The sequence below is a fragment of the Lutjanus erythropterus genome, chromosome 11 (genome assembly GCF_056507025.1).
Source record: "Lutjanus erythropterus isolate fLutEry1 chromosome 11, fLutEry1.hap2, whole genome shotgun sequence".
Taxonomy (NCBI): Eukaryota; Metazoa; Chordata; class Actinopteri; order Lutjaniformes; family Lutjanidae; genus Lutjanus; species Lutjanus erythropterus.
In genome coordinates this window covers 3,149,820-3,166,666 of record NC_139327.1, presented here as the reverse complement: position 1 = coordinate 3,166,666, position 16,847 = coordinate 3,149,820, and the positions used below count along the sequence as shown (strand labels likewise).

At 39.5% G+C, this 16,847-nt stretch overlaps 1 protein-coding gene across 1 annotated transcript in view; it reads left to right on the top strand.

Annotated features, from left to right (window-relative positions):
• The window catches only part of camkk1a (calcium/calmodulin-dependent protein kinase kinase 1, alpha a), a 132,683-nt gene that overhangs the window by 46,943 nt on the left and 68,893 nt on the right, over positions 1-16,847 (top strand). Inside the window, exon 2 of the mRNA XM_084730464.1 lies at positions 5,254-5,707. Within this exon, the coding sequence (XP_084586590.1) occupies positions 5,375-5,707 (333 nt within the window). The 5' untranslated portion in view covers positions 5,254-5,374. The remainder of the gene's footprint in view (positions 1-5,253; positions 5,708-16,847) is intronic.

Genomic DNA, 16,847 nt, shown 5'->3' with positions numbered 1-16,847 from the left:
ATCAGTAATATTGTATCAATCTATATGTCTCCATATGAGCATTTGTAATCCAAAGATTGTGTTGATAATAACCAATTTGCTGGTAGCAGATTACCATATTGTTACCAAGATATATTCTATTTCTAAATAGCTTTTCCTTATTGCTCTCTTTAAATGTGTTTCCTCATTATTACACTTTGTTTTTTACAACTTATTACCAGTGTTACTTTAAAAACGTATTCTGGTACAGTTCATAATTACCTGTTAAAAATGTACTCAGTAACCAAATCCAAGTATCACAATAGTTAAGTAATGTAACTTGATTATTCTGTTACTTTTGGATAACTTGAAGTGAAAATGATTATCATGATATGATGTTTTATGTAGGACTGGAAACAGTCTGGTAATATGATACAAATCACGATACAGGGGTTATGATGCAACAATTCAATACAATAAGTAAGGTGATATATATGTTTGTTTGTTTTTTCAATCTAATTTTGGGAAAATTATAATCAGTACAAAGAAAACACCACCAAATGCATGATTTCTTTAATGCAGTCAGAGCAGTCAAAATGAGCCACAGCCATGGATCACAATATCACAATACAGTGAATGAATTCAGCATCACAAAACATAATATCACAATAATCAATATTTTATTACACCCCTAGTTTTATGTTTGTTGTTTGTCCAGGTATTCCTTCCATCATTAAGCACAAATGTACGTCTGGATTAATAGCAGTAATTATGCACATTTAAATGTATGTAAGTATATGTTACTCACATGTCACACTCAAACTTCAAGTACATGTAATCTGTTACTTTCTAAGCCTGCTTATTACCCTGTTACTAACATTTTGGTCTAATATAACCCAGATATACTCATTGTTAATACAAGCTATTGTTGTGTTATTACTGTGGTAATTACATGGTATTACTTAATTATTACCCGCTATTACCATGTTATTATAGCTGTAATGTAAAAATCGAGGTGGTCTTTTTTAGTCCATGCATTCTTCCTCCTTATCAACCTCTGACACTTATATTACCCACAATGCAACCCCCTCATGATATGAGTGATCCAGGTGTGTGAATTTCCTGATGGTGGAAATTGAAATCACCTCATCCTCCGTTCCAAAAATACATACAGATAAGAAAAGGACTTAACGGTTCTATCTCATATGAAGCCATGAGCTTCCCCTGACAGTGTGTCGATCAGTGTCAGTGTGTCGTATGTCATAGCTGTGGAGCGTATAGAGAGCAAAAGTCTTTAATTCTCTCTCATACATTCATACGACAAGATGGATGTCTGCAGTGGAAAATAATAAGATATATGAGAGCAAATATTCAACCTAATGAAAAATTGTCCTCGGTAATGGAAATATGTGGTTACCTGCTTCTGTAAACAAATAAAAGTGTCAGTGCAGCTGAAATTAATAAGTAGACCTGCTGCTCTCTGCCTCCCACTTCCACCGGGATATTGCTCACTTACACATGCAGCGGCGTGCTGGCGGCGCTGCGGCGGAGAGCGACCCGTTTCAACAGACAGATAATCACTAGTTGTGAGAGGAATTAGCAAAATATGACAGTTCCTTTTTGTTTTTGCTCAAATGAGTCAGGAGTCAAACAATACGTTCCTCCTCGCCGCTGACAGTTAAAAGCTTTTTTCCTGCACTCCAGATTTACATAGATTGAATAACAGTCGTCTGGAATATGCAAATGTGTGTGTGTGTGTGTGTGTGTGTGTGTGTGTGTGTGTGTGTGTGTGTGTGTGTGTGTGTGTGTGTGTGTGTGTGTGTGTGCAGGGGCTTCGGCCTAGAACCCAACGTGAAGGATTACACCTAGAACCATCTGTGAAATGATTCATCCAGAACCCCCTATGAGAGGTTCTGCAGAGACCATTCTTTGGAGTAATGGTTCTACCCAGAACCCTGTGTGAGAATTTTATCCAGAACCTTTCCATCTTCTAAGGGTGCTAACAAGAGCCCATCCAGAGAAACTTTTTTCCACCAACAGTGCTTTTATATTCTAAGGGTTTTATCTAAAACACACCCCGGGGGTTCTACCAAGAACCCTTTCGTGGTACAAAGAGGAGGAAACTTTGACAAAGAAACCTCAACAGTGTATACAGTGTAGATGCAGATGCTGTTATTTCACTCTATTTATTTCCTGATTTGTTTTTTTTTGTGGGAATGTGCTGTAAAAACCTGGAGTGGACTTTCTGAGTGGATTTTCTTATGTGATTGTGAACTGGAGCGGACTGAACTGTTGTTGGGTTGTGTTGAAGAACTGACTCTTTACTGATTGGATTGAACTCTGAGTTTTTCATTTATTAACACACTGGAGTTGGATTGTTTCTCAGTACTGGGCAACATACGGATACTGGAATTAGTATCAGGAAGGAAGACTGAATGCCAGTTCATGGAAATCCATTTGACAGTTGTTGAGACATTTCACTTAAAACCACAAATGTCAGGGCGCCCCTATAGGTCAGTTGGTAGAACGTGCGCACCATGTATTGTGGCTGTCAGTCCCCTGCAGCGACTGCCGGTTCGAATCCTGCCTGTAGCCCTCTCTCTCTCTCTCTCTCTCTCTCTCTCTACCCCCCTTCCTGTCATATCTTCAGCTGTCCCTATCATAACATTATCAACTTCATAGTGGCACGAGAAGCATGGTCAGTGAATCACTGAAATCTTTTATTCTTTTATAGTTATGATTTTGGGCTTTTCTTGCCTTTATTTGACAGGATAGCTGAAGAGTAGACAGGAAAGGGGGGTGAAGAGAGAGGGGATGACACGCAGCAAAGGGCCACAGGCTGAACCAGCAGCTGCTGCAGAGGACTGACAGCCTCCATACATGGGGCGAACGCTCTACCAACTGAGCTAAACAGCTCTGAATCACTGAAATCTTAAAGGATTCACCCTCGGGGAGAATGATGTCTGTAGGGCTGCACAGTTTGGTGAAAAAGTCATATTGTGATTTTGACTGAAATTGTGATTGCCACATGTGATACGATTAGTGGAAACAATCAGTTTTGCATGACAATTTTCATGTTCATTGAAAAAACTATTGAAATGGTGATGATGTGATATTTGTTGAGGTCTGAACTAAACAAACATGTTTTCTTTCATCCGGAGAAGAAGATTTTTAGGTCAGGTCATCCCTGCAGCACTACAGTACATCATTATAATGATGTTTCCTTTATCAAAAAAAAACAAAAAAACTATTTGGTTCTGGCTCTGCAATTTTGATATTGCATTTGTCCATATTACTGTGTTATGGTGATTAATTGTGCCATCCTAATTGTCTTGTCCAATAGTTGTTGAGATATTTCAGTCTGGACCAAAGTCCTGAACTGACTGACCGACCAGCCCAATGACAGCTCTATCCTCAGAGGCAGGTCAGCACGCCAAAATGTGAACCACTGCTTAAAGCCATGGCTGTGCATGAATGAGTGTGACCCACCTGGACAAAGTGGAACACGGTGTTATTTTGAGTATGAAGCTCTACCTTCCTGACACACTTCAGGAATAGCACAACATGGCCCATTTTACTGACCACGTCCTGTCTCGTACCCCAAGAGCTGACTCTTCAGTCTGTGTCTTCACGGCACATATACAGACCCAGGTGGCTCCTCTGGGAAGAAAACAACCTGCACACTTAGTCCTCTTGATTCCTGCTGTCCCATAGACGTACACTGTTTGAGGATCAGGACTTCAAGTGCCCTTTACTTTGGCACCAGCTTTGCATATCTCTGTTCTTCCATCTGGAGAACAAAACGTGAACCAGATGTATGAGAGAGCTTTGATATTCTGTCTGTGGCAATCTGCCACTGACTTGATTCTCATTAAAGATGAAAGAGAAAAAGCACAATAAACAAATCGTGCTAATATCTGGGTGTGTATACACATACTGTACGCACACAATACCTTCAGTCGTGCATTTCTTTGTGTGTCAGCCCGCCCACGAGCATTTGATGGGGATGCAGGGAGCCGTGACCACAGGCACTGAGCATAATAAGATTCACAGCGTTCGCGTTGGTTTTATCAGGGGGACATTTATTTCCATTTATGAGCGCATGTCTACTGTAGGTAACTTGACCGACCAAACTACACACACACACACACACACACACACACACACCCACACACACACACACTGATGACGTTTTCTGTTTCATCTGACAGCTTGACGAAGCTTCAGACAAAGAGCTGTGCTAGAATTCAAAGGTTTTAATTCTCATGTAATTAAATTGTTTTTTTTTTTTTTTTACGTTGATTTTGATTGGGAATATTGACAAGATCAACTTTTGTAATATTTTTACTAGGGCTGCAACTAAGGTTTATTTTAATCACCAGTTTATCTACTGATTATTTTCTCACTTATTAATCGATGAGTGGTTTGGACCGTGAAATTAGAAAAAATGGTGAAAAATGCTGATCACTATTTTCCAAAGCCCACGCTGATGTCTGCAAATGTCGAATGTCCACAACAGAAAGATTTTAAGTTTGCATTTGAGAAGCTGGAATCAGAATTTGAACATTTTTATTTAAATAATGTCTCAAAATGATTAATTGATGTTCAGAATAGTTGATAGTAGTGAATAATTCAATAATCAATCAATCATTGCATGTAAATCTCTTTTGTTATAAAGTGACAGTATTTTATAGGTTACAGCTTTTAGACACAAGACAGTTCTGAAAAACTGCATGTAATGTGAATATAAAAACCAAGAATGTGGTGAGTCAGCTGAGGTAAATGTAAACAAAGAAGCTCAGAAAATATTGTCACTTAACTGTAACACAGTGTTAAACACCACAAAAAGACGAAATCTAAGCTAAATCCTTATATCAGGTTTAGTATCACAGTATCCATTATTATTATCTAGGGCTGAACAATTCAGGCATACAACAATGATAGCAATCATGTATGCACTGGTATCGGATCGGTACTCAGTATCAGTAGCTGCTTCACAAAGTTCAGATATCAGTATCCAGGAAGGAAAAAAGGGTACTGCAACATCTCATTTTTACAGTCTACAGCAGGGGTGGGCAATTATTTTTCATGGGGGGTCACAAGAGAAATGATGTCCTAATAATGAGCAAATCTCGAACAGTGAAATGGTCAGAAGTGTTCTATATAGGACACCCTTTCTGAACTGTCATGTGAAAATGATAAAAATGATTTCTCCTGATTCAACTGTGTGTACTGCAGATCAACTCTTTTTGCTGTGTCTGTCTGAGCTCACAGCCTCTCTGTGTGTCTTTCCAGCTCTGGTGAGACTCTGAACACTGCCACCACAGGCTGGCCCAGGTCACGTTGATGCTGGTGGGCACTCCCCAGTACTCTCCCCGCCACCTGCTCCCGCGCCGCTGCCACCTCCCCACCCACCATGGCTACGAGCAGTGACCCTGGCAGTGAGAGGCTGGACCCTGACTCTGACAAACAGGCCGACAGTCTCACAGACACCATGGCTGCCATGACGACAAAAGACTCAGACGCCTCAGCTGCCAACGGCGCGAGGAATAGCGGGGCTCAGAGGGACGGGCCTCAGCCCAGGAGGACTCATCCGATGCGGCCTCAGCTGACTGGGAGGAAGCTGTCACTGCAGGAGAGAGGAACGTACCTGTCGTCAGGGTCTGGAGGAGGATACACACACATCTCCCCTCGTGTGGCTCGCAGGCCCACTGTGGAGTCTAAACGTGTGTCCATATCAGACTGTCAGGTGAGCACATCATTTTATTCAGATTCATTCACTGTAACACTTCATTTGAAGAGGTGTGCATGAGACTATCATTACACTGTCATAAGTGTGTCCTGACACCAGGCTCTATGAATGTTTATGACTGTCATCGTTCATGTCAATTATGGCATTTTTAATACAAAGTTGAAGTCCTTCACATTAACCAGAACAAAAATTTACATATGATAACTTGATATTAATTAAGACAAAAATGTCTTTGTTATGACAACTTGACATTAACCAAGACAAAAAGAAATGTGTTTATGACAACCTGACATCAATTAAGACAAAAATATCTTCATGACAGCTTGGCATCAGTCAAGAAATTAATTTATCTCTGTCATGACAATTTGGCATTTTCAAACTTGAAGAAACTGTGAAGCTTTAACATTACATTATACACTCATATGTGGTTGGTTATGACACTCAACTAAAGTGTTACATTTTGGACCTGTCAGAAAGATGTTGCTAAGTTTTATTACACTGTCAAATACAAATCGTCATGTTGTGTCATGAATAATTTCCTGGACTCCAAGTAAAATGGTACCATTTGGACTTGTCATAAAGATGTCATTAATTATTATAAGGCCAGTTTACTGACAGAGTACAATACCAAGGTGATTTAGCTGCCAGATAGTAGTTAGTAGTAATAGTAGTTAGCTACCTTACGTGTTGCTAAAGTAGGCTAAACTTTATTTGCAGCTGGCGTTAGCTAGTTAGCTTGGTTTAATTAGCTCAGTTAGCTGTGGAGCAAACTGAAAGCCACCTCAGTACTGTATTCCCTGTAGTCAAACTGGCTACCATCAGTCTCAGAGGTCAGGGGAGAGATTTAACTGACTTGCTGGACACACATACCCAGCATGGCTTGCAGGAAGACAGACCCCTACTCTGCCTCTGATTGATCTGGACTCTGGACCATTCCAGGTGTTTCACCTAGCTGGGATTCTAACTGGTGCTAAGAGCTGGGCAGGACCGGAATGAGAGCTGCTTAAGACACTGAAGATCTCGTTTTTGTTCGCAGTGTTTTGTCAAAGTTTGTTTTGCCTTCCCTTAGCCAATGGCTGCGAGGGAGGGGTGTGTCTACCTGCAGGGCATATTTGAAATGCAAAATGTTTAGTCTCTCCCCAGTTCTCTGCCCGTGCTCACACTGAGTGAGCTTGCTCACTGCATAATACCAAGTATTTGTCATGGTTAAGACAATATAATGACAGTCTTATGCACACCTCTACCAATTGTATGTAATTATAAGTATTACCTGATTAATAATCATTAAATTATGTAAAAGGCTTTAATTGCACAAACACAGATTTTGCATGTACATCAAGGACAATCCAAAAGCTTGAACATTTTAGCTAAAACTCTGTCAAGGATTTCCTTCATCTGCAGTCCTGTGATTTGGACATTTTCTGACCTGAATGTGTGCAGTTGGGTGTGACAGGTGGTGTCATAGCAGGGAGCGAAACACAAACACAGAGAAAGCAGCTTTACTGTATGACAGCACTTGTCATACCAGCATCGTATAAGTCAATATCTCTGCATTATCACCAAAGAAAGAAAGAGGAGCAGAAGGCCAGTGGACAACATGGCAGGCAGAAGGAAGCATGAGAAGGTCTGTACACTCGTCTCCAAACATGCCTGTTTATCAGCTGATTTATGTAAATGTCTCATTATCTCAGCTTCTGTCAAGGAAGTGCAGTATATATAACACCACAGGCTCTGCACTGTGAGCAGATGTGCGTTGTAATGAGATGTGAGAGCACTGTGTTCTCATGTTGGCTTTGACAAGAGCACTTTTGACTGTTTCATCAGACACACATGAAGTGTGTTCTGGCCGGCACTATGCTGCAGGATCCACCATGAAATAAGTGAGGAGTGGGTGGCAGGAGCAGCTAATGATTTGCCATGGTGATCATGTGGAGCATGTCTACTTGTTTTCCTGTGTGTACATGCCTGATTGTATAAATTTGACACAGCGTTGGTGACAGATAATACCTTTCCTATTGTATTTTACACTAGTTTTACATTTGTAATGCAGCCACCCCTCAGCTATTCCTGTTTGTGTTGTTAACTTTAGAGTCAGTTATATTTCTGAGTTTTGCAGTTTTTACGGCACATTCAGTAAAAAAAAAATCGGTGTGAAACTTCTGCTTTCTGGGGTTTTTCTGGGAGGAAACTCACAGAAGTAGACACATATCAAAGTGGATACATTTCAGTATTTTCATTTCTTGGGTGCTTACTTTAACCCATGACCCAAGTGATGATCTAATCACCCGTTGGTTGGTGGTATTGTTGAACCCTTCGCTAAGCCTCACCTCCCAAAAGCAACTGTCCAATCATAGATTAGTAACTGTAACCAGAGCTAGCAAGCTTTCCATTTCTCTACATGTTGAAGATGTGCATCAGGCTCTGAGGCGTTTCATGAGTCTGGATGGTGGCATCTTTTTTTGTCATCCCTCAAAAACGTGAAACACAAGAGCATGTGTGGTGAATGGATTAAACTCTGTCTTCATCTGCTCTAACATAAGCTGCGAATGTTAGCACGTCCAGCTAACACTAGCTTACTAGCTGCAGTAACTTTACCTCCAGACAAACTGTGGGAGGGTGCAGAATCAAAGATGGCCTTGTGCATTTCTGCATCTCACTCTGGCTCGCTGTCTCAGGTCTTAGCTGGATTAGCTTAGTTCTTATCCTGGTTCTCTTCTGTGATAGTGATCCGGCTGGTCTGGCTGGGTGACCTGTCTCAAGGTCTGCTGCTCTAATCGAGTCCCTGTCCTTCCTTTCCCCACAATAATGAGTGTGTTCTGTCATCTATCATATAGATATACCTGCTGTATTTCACCATCTGACTGATGTTTGCTGAGATGTAAGCTAGCTTTAGCCTCAGTCTTTTAGCATTACTCTATCATATATCATGTACGCAGCTGTTAGCGCCACTTAACTTCACACATACACTTTCCCATGGTGCTTGTTTTAAAACATGTCAGATGGAGACATTAAAACAGCTGACTTCTCATCTGACTCAAGGAGTTAGCATTAGCTTACATCAGCCAGCTACACTGCTTGTGAGACATTATTTTAGCCAACAAACTCCACTATCATCAACTAGAAATGAGAAGCTGCTTTTGTTTACATCTCTAAGGAATCAAAGACCTTGTGTTTTAATAAATTATTCCCAATTTTGATGCTAACTCTGCCACCGTTATCACTGTAAACTGCATAGATGCAGTGACAGTGGAAAGCTTGGCAGGCTTAGCAACAGTAACTGGAGGAGGCTGGTGCTTAGTGAAGGGTCAATTAATCTGAATTTTATCGATATTGCAATATGACTTTTCATTTCATCTCATTTTGAAATTGCCTGGTTGTGATCAGGTCGTGTTCGTTTTCATATTAAAACTTAACAGTGCAATAAATGTATTTTTGACATGTTTACATTTTAGGTGAGATATAGGCAATGTAGTAATGAAGTAATTAAGTTTTACCATTTGATCTGAGTGTCTTGAGGCCTCTGTGTGTTGCACTGGACGGACTCACTGAGAATGACTTGTCAGTCATTCCACATGGGACCATCATTTTATGCATCAACATTTACAATTTCAAACATCATGCTGTATTTAAGAAGACTTGAAACTAGTGATTGAGACCATTAACTTGTTAGGAAACTGTTTACTCAGTCATAACTCAAGTGAGAAGTTGGGTCATTTTGCCATAAGAGTACATACAGTCAGACTTTTATGTGCAACCAGTAGATTCACCCCCTGCTGGCCATTAGAAAAAATGCAGGTTTTAGGTTCTGTAAAATGTTGTTTTAGGGTTAGCTTTTTGTTACTTAAAGCCTGTATCACTTTAAAGAAATAGACATGGGAAAATGCTCTTTCTTGCTTAGACTTGATAACACTCTCATGTCTTGATGCTATATGTCAATATAAAGGCAGGAGACATTTAGCTTAATTAGGCTTAGCTTGTCTTAGTGCAAAGACTGGAAATAGGGAAAATACTAGCCGTCTGCTGCCCCAAGGCAACTACCAGCACCTCTTAAACTCACTAGTTAACAACCAGTGAGGTTGCCAGGCAACCAGAAAAAACTCCTAGAAGTGTTTATCATTTCTCCAGACGAGTTTAGATTAAACCACAACTACTTTTGCAGAACAAAAGCCTTGGCAGCATATGATAGCTACAGTAGCCTGGAAGCTTGTTTTTTCTTGTGGTTGGTTTAAACAAACAGCCAGCGGTGGTGCTGCCACAGCGGATTGTGAGCTGCAGTCTCTGCAGTAAACACGCTGTCCTCTTCAGCTGCCGCTGTCCCTCCTGTCTGGCCTGTTGCTACTCCTCTCCAGGAGCCAAGTTTTGCTGCTGTCTCTCTGGGCGAGGCAGAGCAGACAGGCTGGGTGTCCACACACACACATCAAGCTCAGAAAAATGATGAATGTGGTTGGGACTAACGTTACTTGGTTTCAGCAGGCTGAGGTGGGGTTGTTCGAGAGTGGAGAAGAGTCACTAGGGAAGATTCTGACTACAGGGTCTGCCAAACAGACTGGGTGTCTGTGCTGTCAAGTGCTGGTGTGTGTGGAGGAGCAGCCCGGCAGCAGCTCACAACCCACTGTATTACTACAGCTGCTGGCTGGCCCTTTAAACCAACACAACACAACCAGAGCTACACGTAACACAGATACTATACTTGACTCAAATTGTTGACTGTTGACTCCTAAGTCCTTCAGACTTCATGTTTCCCATCTCTCAACACTCTGATAAACAGCTTCATGTCACTGCACCGTGCCCAGAGGTTGTCCCACAACACAGTCCTGCTGAGTGCTTAGAGTTTTTGTATGGAGATGCTGGTAGGTGCTGGGATTTTGTTCCCTTTAAAACAAGCCAGCTTGTGTTTGTGCTAAGCTAAGCTAAGCAGCTGCTGGCACTAGCTTCATATTTACAGGGTTGGGAGGTTTATTTTAAAAATGTATTCCAATACAGTTACTAATTACCTGTTAATAAATGTAGTCAGGAATGTAATACAAGTATCACAATATTAAAGTAACAGTAATAACTTGATTGCATTCAGTTACTTTTGGATTACCTCAATATAAAATATGGTGAAATCGTTTAGTCTAATAGAGTGTTTTAAAGGCTGCAACTAACAATTATTTTCATCATTAAAGGTTTCATCGATTAATCATTGATTATTGTCTTGATTAGTTAATTAATTGTTTGGTCCATAAAATGAAACTGTAATCAAAGAATTTTCACTTTTTTAATTAAAAAATGACTCAAAACAATTATCAAAATAGATGCAGATTAATTTAATGGTCATAGTGATAGTAATAGATAGACTAGTCATAGATTAGTCATTGCAGCTCTAAGTGTTTTATGTTCATTGTCAGGTTTGTCCAGCTGTTCCTTTTTTGTTGTGTGCAGTTTATTGATTGATTGATTAATTAATTAAAGATGAAGATATTTATCATACAGACATGAGAGACGTATTGATCTTCTGACTCTCAACAAGAAAGCTTATAAAATGTTGAACTGTTACTTTAAAACTGTATGTGTGAATAGAATTGTAGATTATGGATTATTATTTCTAAAACATGCAGCTAAAAACACGCCTGCATCTGTTTGTGTTTACCCATAAAAACTATGTGTCTGTGAGTGACTCCTCAAATCTCCATTTTCCTCTGACTTTTTCCAATTTGGAGCGAGCATTAAAAATTCATGACATCTGCCAGGATGTGGAACCCCTCTGAATTTAACGGACTGCTGCCACAGACTTGCAGACCTGTCATTGTGTCCTTTCCTATCTGAAAATGGAGTTGCAGCTCGCACTGAACCATAAAAAGGACTCATGTTGCTGCTATTTCCCTGCTCCCACTGGATCTCCAGCATGACACAGCAGAGAGGGAGAGACACTTCTTGCTTACACAAACTTCTGTTCTGACTGACATTTTCAGTTTATTCACTGCTGCTCAGTACAACAGCAGTCACCACAATGGGAAAATATATAAAAAATGACTTATATATGCATGTTTTTATAATTGGTGTCAGTTCCCGTTATCTCCTAAAAACTGGGAAGTCCCATAAAAACCGCATGAGGAAGTTCTGTGTGTGTAGAGATTATATAATGGTTTAACTGAAGCCCAGAAGCTTATTGTGCCTTTTGTTTTGTCTGTGTTGCAGTAAACTCTCTCCGGGTTCTCACTCCTAACTTTCTCATCACATTTGTTGTTTTCTTTCATCCTTATTTTGTACACATAATGTGAATAACTTTCTCTTCCCATGGGAACCAGGGTTTAAATTTTAAAACACATTCACTTCTCTGTTTGTGGTTTAAAGTCAGGATTAAGAAAATCCAGAGACAAAAAATCCCCAAAATACAGGCTAAATGCTGAGCGTAATGAATTGTAACAAAATCACATATCAGCTCAAGTTTATGTAAGAGATTAATCACAAGCATGTACATATACAACATCCACGTTATGAAATAGTAAATGATGAACAAAAAAAGGAAACTCTTGAATGGGAACAATGAAGATAAACCACAGTAAACATTACTAGGGCTGCAACTACCACTTATTTTCATTGTCAGTCAATAAGTCGATTACTTTCTTTTTTACATCATTTTCATTTAAAACATGTCTTCATAGTTGTGTAAAAACAGACAGGGCCCCTGTGTGATTGGCAAGTCATTGTCAGTGAGTCCGTCCAGTGTCTGAATGACTTCAGGACACTCAGACCAAAAGGTAAAACCTGACTCTACTGATCAAATATGGATCAATATTCCATTACTGCATCTCTCCTCACATGTTAAAATGTCAAAAAAACATTTTAGTGCATTGTTTAGCTTTACTGTGAGAAAGATTGTGACCTGATCACAACCAGACAGCTGCTGTTGTTTTTCTGGTTTCCGACAGAATCTCCTGAACCTCAGATCAAACTGGATCAATAATGGATCAGTATTCTGGTAGACCATTGCCTTTAACTTGCTTAAAATATTTTCAGAAACATATTTTAGTGCACTGTTTAGTTGTAATACTGGACAGATTGTGACCAGGGTGGCTGCCATTATTTCCTGCTGAGCAGACAGGCCAAAACCAAGCTCCGCCCAAATCACAGTACGCCACCCTCTAGCTTCACGCTCTCGTCGGTACTGGGTATGCTCTGGCTGCAAAAAATGAAGATGGCCACTCCCAAATCCACAAACTAGGGCTGAATGATTTTGAAAAAATATCTAACTGTGATTATTTCGACTGATACTGCAATTGTAATATGATTTGCGATATTAGAAGGAATGCTAATTTTTTCATCAAGTATTTCTTGAAACAATCCTCACATGTTCTGACATACATTGAAGGAATTTTCGGTTCCTCTAATTGTTCATCCTCTCCACACCAACTGCAACAGGATCATTTCTAAAAGCAGTTTCAGTAGAAGTGATGGGACAAACACCACAGTCTTTTTTCTGTGTGAAATTGAACTCCACAGTTGTCATCCTGCAGTGTGAGTCACTCAAATTAAATGGAGTCTTTGTGCACCAAATTTCATAATCCTCGCCCGCATCTCAGCAAGGAAACACTGTCTTTGGGAACACAAAGAGAAAGTTTTGCACAGTTTTTTGCACGGAAGTAATGACTGTGGATTTGGTCCCCATCACTTGCACTGACATTGAAAGAGATTTCTTCAGGGCCAGTGTGGAGGAGGAACAATTACAATAACCAACGAAAAGAGCATTTGGAGAGCTCACTTTCACCAAGGCCAATAGTAAACTCTGTTATAATGGGTAAACCTACAAGTGCAAACTTCATGATGAACATTATTGCTCTCTCTTGTCAGTTCAAATATTTTTCCTTAATATCTCTGGAGTTTGTTCAACACAGTTTACATTTGGATGTGAGGAAGTGTATAATTATTAGTAGCATGACATGTTTCCAAAGCCATACTTTGGTTTGAGGAAAAAAAAAAAGCGTTGTTACATTTGCGACGATTTTACAGTTGGACTGCTTCTCCCACAAAACCTCTGTCCCTGAACGCACCATAATGACTGCTTTCTGTATGTAGGCTACCCCAGAGGATTACTGTTACCTGTAAATGTGTAAAGGGGATATGTAGTCACAGTATTGCTACAAGTGGCTCTGTTTTGTCACCATTAAACTTTACTACCATCTGCTGAATTTAAAGGGTGTTTTTACATCAGGTAGAATAGGTTTGTATTCTGCCTGATTCAGTTTACTTTTCACATGAGCAGGGTTGGAAGTAACTAAGTACAAATTCTCAAATTATTGCTTTTAAGTAGTTTTTTGGGGTACTTGTAATGTTATGAGTAGATTCTGTACTTGTAAGTATGTATTACACCAGTACACTACTTAGTTACATTTAAAATCATAGTACTAATAGTACTGAGTAGAATTTGAATTAATATCCAAACCTTTCATCTGCATTTTTGTAGCCAGTAAGGTGATCAGATCACAAACTGGCCAATGAGCACCATCAATCACAAACCAAAAATGAAACACTGCAGTAGTACTTTTGGAGTAATGATGTTCATGATTTGTTATTGATCAATTAATCACCATTCAGAATTTAACCAATTAAAAATGTACTAATCAATATTTAATCAATAGTATAAAAATAGCAGTAATTTCACCTCATTTAACATTGTTTTGTCTGGCAGAGCCATTTATTGAACAAGGAACCTTAAAAACTTAAAAAAAAAAAAAAAAAGACAAAAGAGAAACAGAAAATAATTAAAATGAGAATAAAATTGATTTTAGAAAATTTGGACAAACAGAAACACATTTTAATGAATGATACTGATAATACATTAAACATCAGCAGTTAAAAAGTAACTAATATACTAAAGTTTTTTAGAAGAGTACTTTCTACTTACTAACACCAGTACTTTTACTTGTAACGAGTAATATTTTAATAATGTAACAGTACATCATATGTTTAGGTCGTTACTATGGTGTTAAAAAGCCAGCCAATCATAAGATCTTCGCAGCAGTCCACTTCCTTGTTTTGGAACAGTTAGTCTTCACACCTGATGTGTACCCAGGTACATATGAACAGTACTTGAGGCCACCTTTTCAACCTGGGCACGGTTCATTGATCCATCGTCTTGAAAAGATTATACAGCGCTCACAGTAACCAAAGAAACTGGACTTTAAGGTCAAGTGTACTCAGATCTGAACCCGGTCCACTGATGTGAAAGGTCCTTAAGTCAGTCTCTCCAAATGCCACCTAAAAGTTTTGTGCCGTTTGGCGGCAGCAGGTGCTGCAGGTTTTGAAGACTTCACTGGTGCTTGATAAGAATCCACCAGCGCTCCACTTTGGTCCACTTCAGTTTCAACACAGCAGCTTGAAATGTTCTCCTCCTCATCCATACTTCTCTTCGTAATAGTTCCAGAGTTTTTTTGAAGCCATTATTTTTAGTGTCTTCATTTTACCTCTACACACTATTTGACCATCACAGTTTAGTTCACAAGTACGGGGAATCATGGATGACGTCTGTGCATGCTATGAGCATGGTCGAGACTATGTTTAAACAAAAATACAGGAAAGACTAAACTTATTTTAACTTATATTTCAGTTATCCCACATATTACATATTTTCATTCGAGATTTTTTAGCATTTATAAATCCTGAAGGTATGGTTTTATGATACTTTCACGGCCTCAATGAGATTTACAGGTGGAATCTTTCCCGTGGACCGCAGAGACAGCAGTGCGTCTCTGGTGTAACACAGCGGCAGCTTCACTTCCGTGTGAGGAATTGTTTGGCTTGTTCAGAACAGTTTCCCAAATGAACAGAGCCAGAAGTAGTCCTTGTGCAAAGCTCGCCATGGTGTTTAAGTCCACATACAGTTATTATGCATAAAATTAAATTGTTTTATTACTAAGAAATTACTAACACTTATTAATAGGGAACTTAGCCAAGCTAGAGAAAAGATCATTGGCTTGTCATTTCTGCTCTATAGCCTCAGCCTCTTTGATAATTAATTAAATATAACTAGATATGGAATCATGAAAATACAGACTTTATTTTGACATGGCTCCTTCAAACTATGGAAGCAGTTTATTAACCACATGATACATCTGTGAATTATCTCCGTTCAGCCAAATGATGTGTTGGTATCCACGGCAACTATGGAATCTGTGGAATACGGGTGCTTATTTCCTATTTATTTATTATAAGTATTTTAAACCCAACAAGACTTGTCTAAGAAAGCTAATTGCATAAGAGACACAAGGCTTTTTAAGCTTGACAGTGTCATATATATTATAATGACTTCCATCACCAGCTTTTAATGATTTGTTTTTTCACACAAATGCCGTCATATACTGTATACCCTGGTGAGATGTCAGGACGCACCACAGTATGAGAATCTAGGCTAAGTTATATGGTATTTATTCCGCCAAGGCCAAAAGCCTTATGTCACAATGTTAACGAAAGTGAAAAGTTGTTTGTGTATCCGCCCTGTGATTATGTCTCTGCTCCAAAATTGAATGGGCTCTTCCTCAGCCCATGCTCTATCCTTCTACCATGTTTCATGGAAATCAGGTCAGTGTTTTTTCTGTAATCCTGCTGACAAACAAACAGCGCTGAAAACATGACTTTCATGGCAGAGGTAATGATGCTTTCACTGTACATATGTGAGTGTTGTGTGAAGGACAAACCTGGAAATAAGACACACAAACCAAACCTTCATCAACAGAAAGCTGAATACTTCCATCCTGACTTCTCCGGCTGTACTGTGTGAAGACTCTCAGGATCTTTCTGCACAGTAGATTCTTGCAGCTCTTGGCTGATGAGTTCTCTTCGCTTGTATTTGTATTCATGGCCACTTTGTATTCAGAGCGACTTCTTTGCTCTCACCCCAAAATTGATTAAAATGAAATACATTCCTCGTTTTCTTGGTAAGGAATAGAAATCTCCATGATGATGTTGGAAATTGATTTACCACAGACAGAACTGACCGTGCTAACTGTGAGAGCTGTGGGTGTTTTGCATTTACGAGTCTCTTTTGGAGGTTTCTTTCTTCTGTCTCTCATGTCTGAGTAACTGTATATGGAAATTAGCAGAGGAAGACATCTGAAAATCAGTAACGTTGGCAGCCCCTGGAGCAAAGACGAAAGTC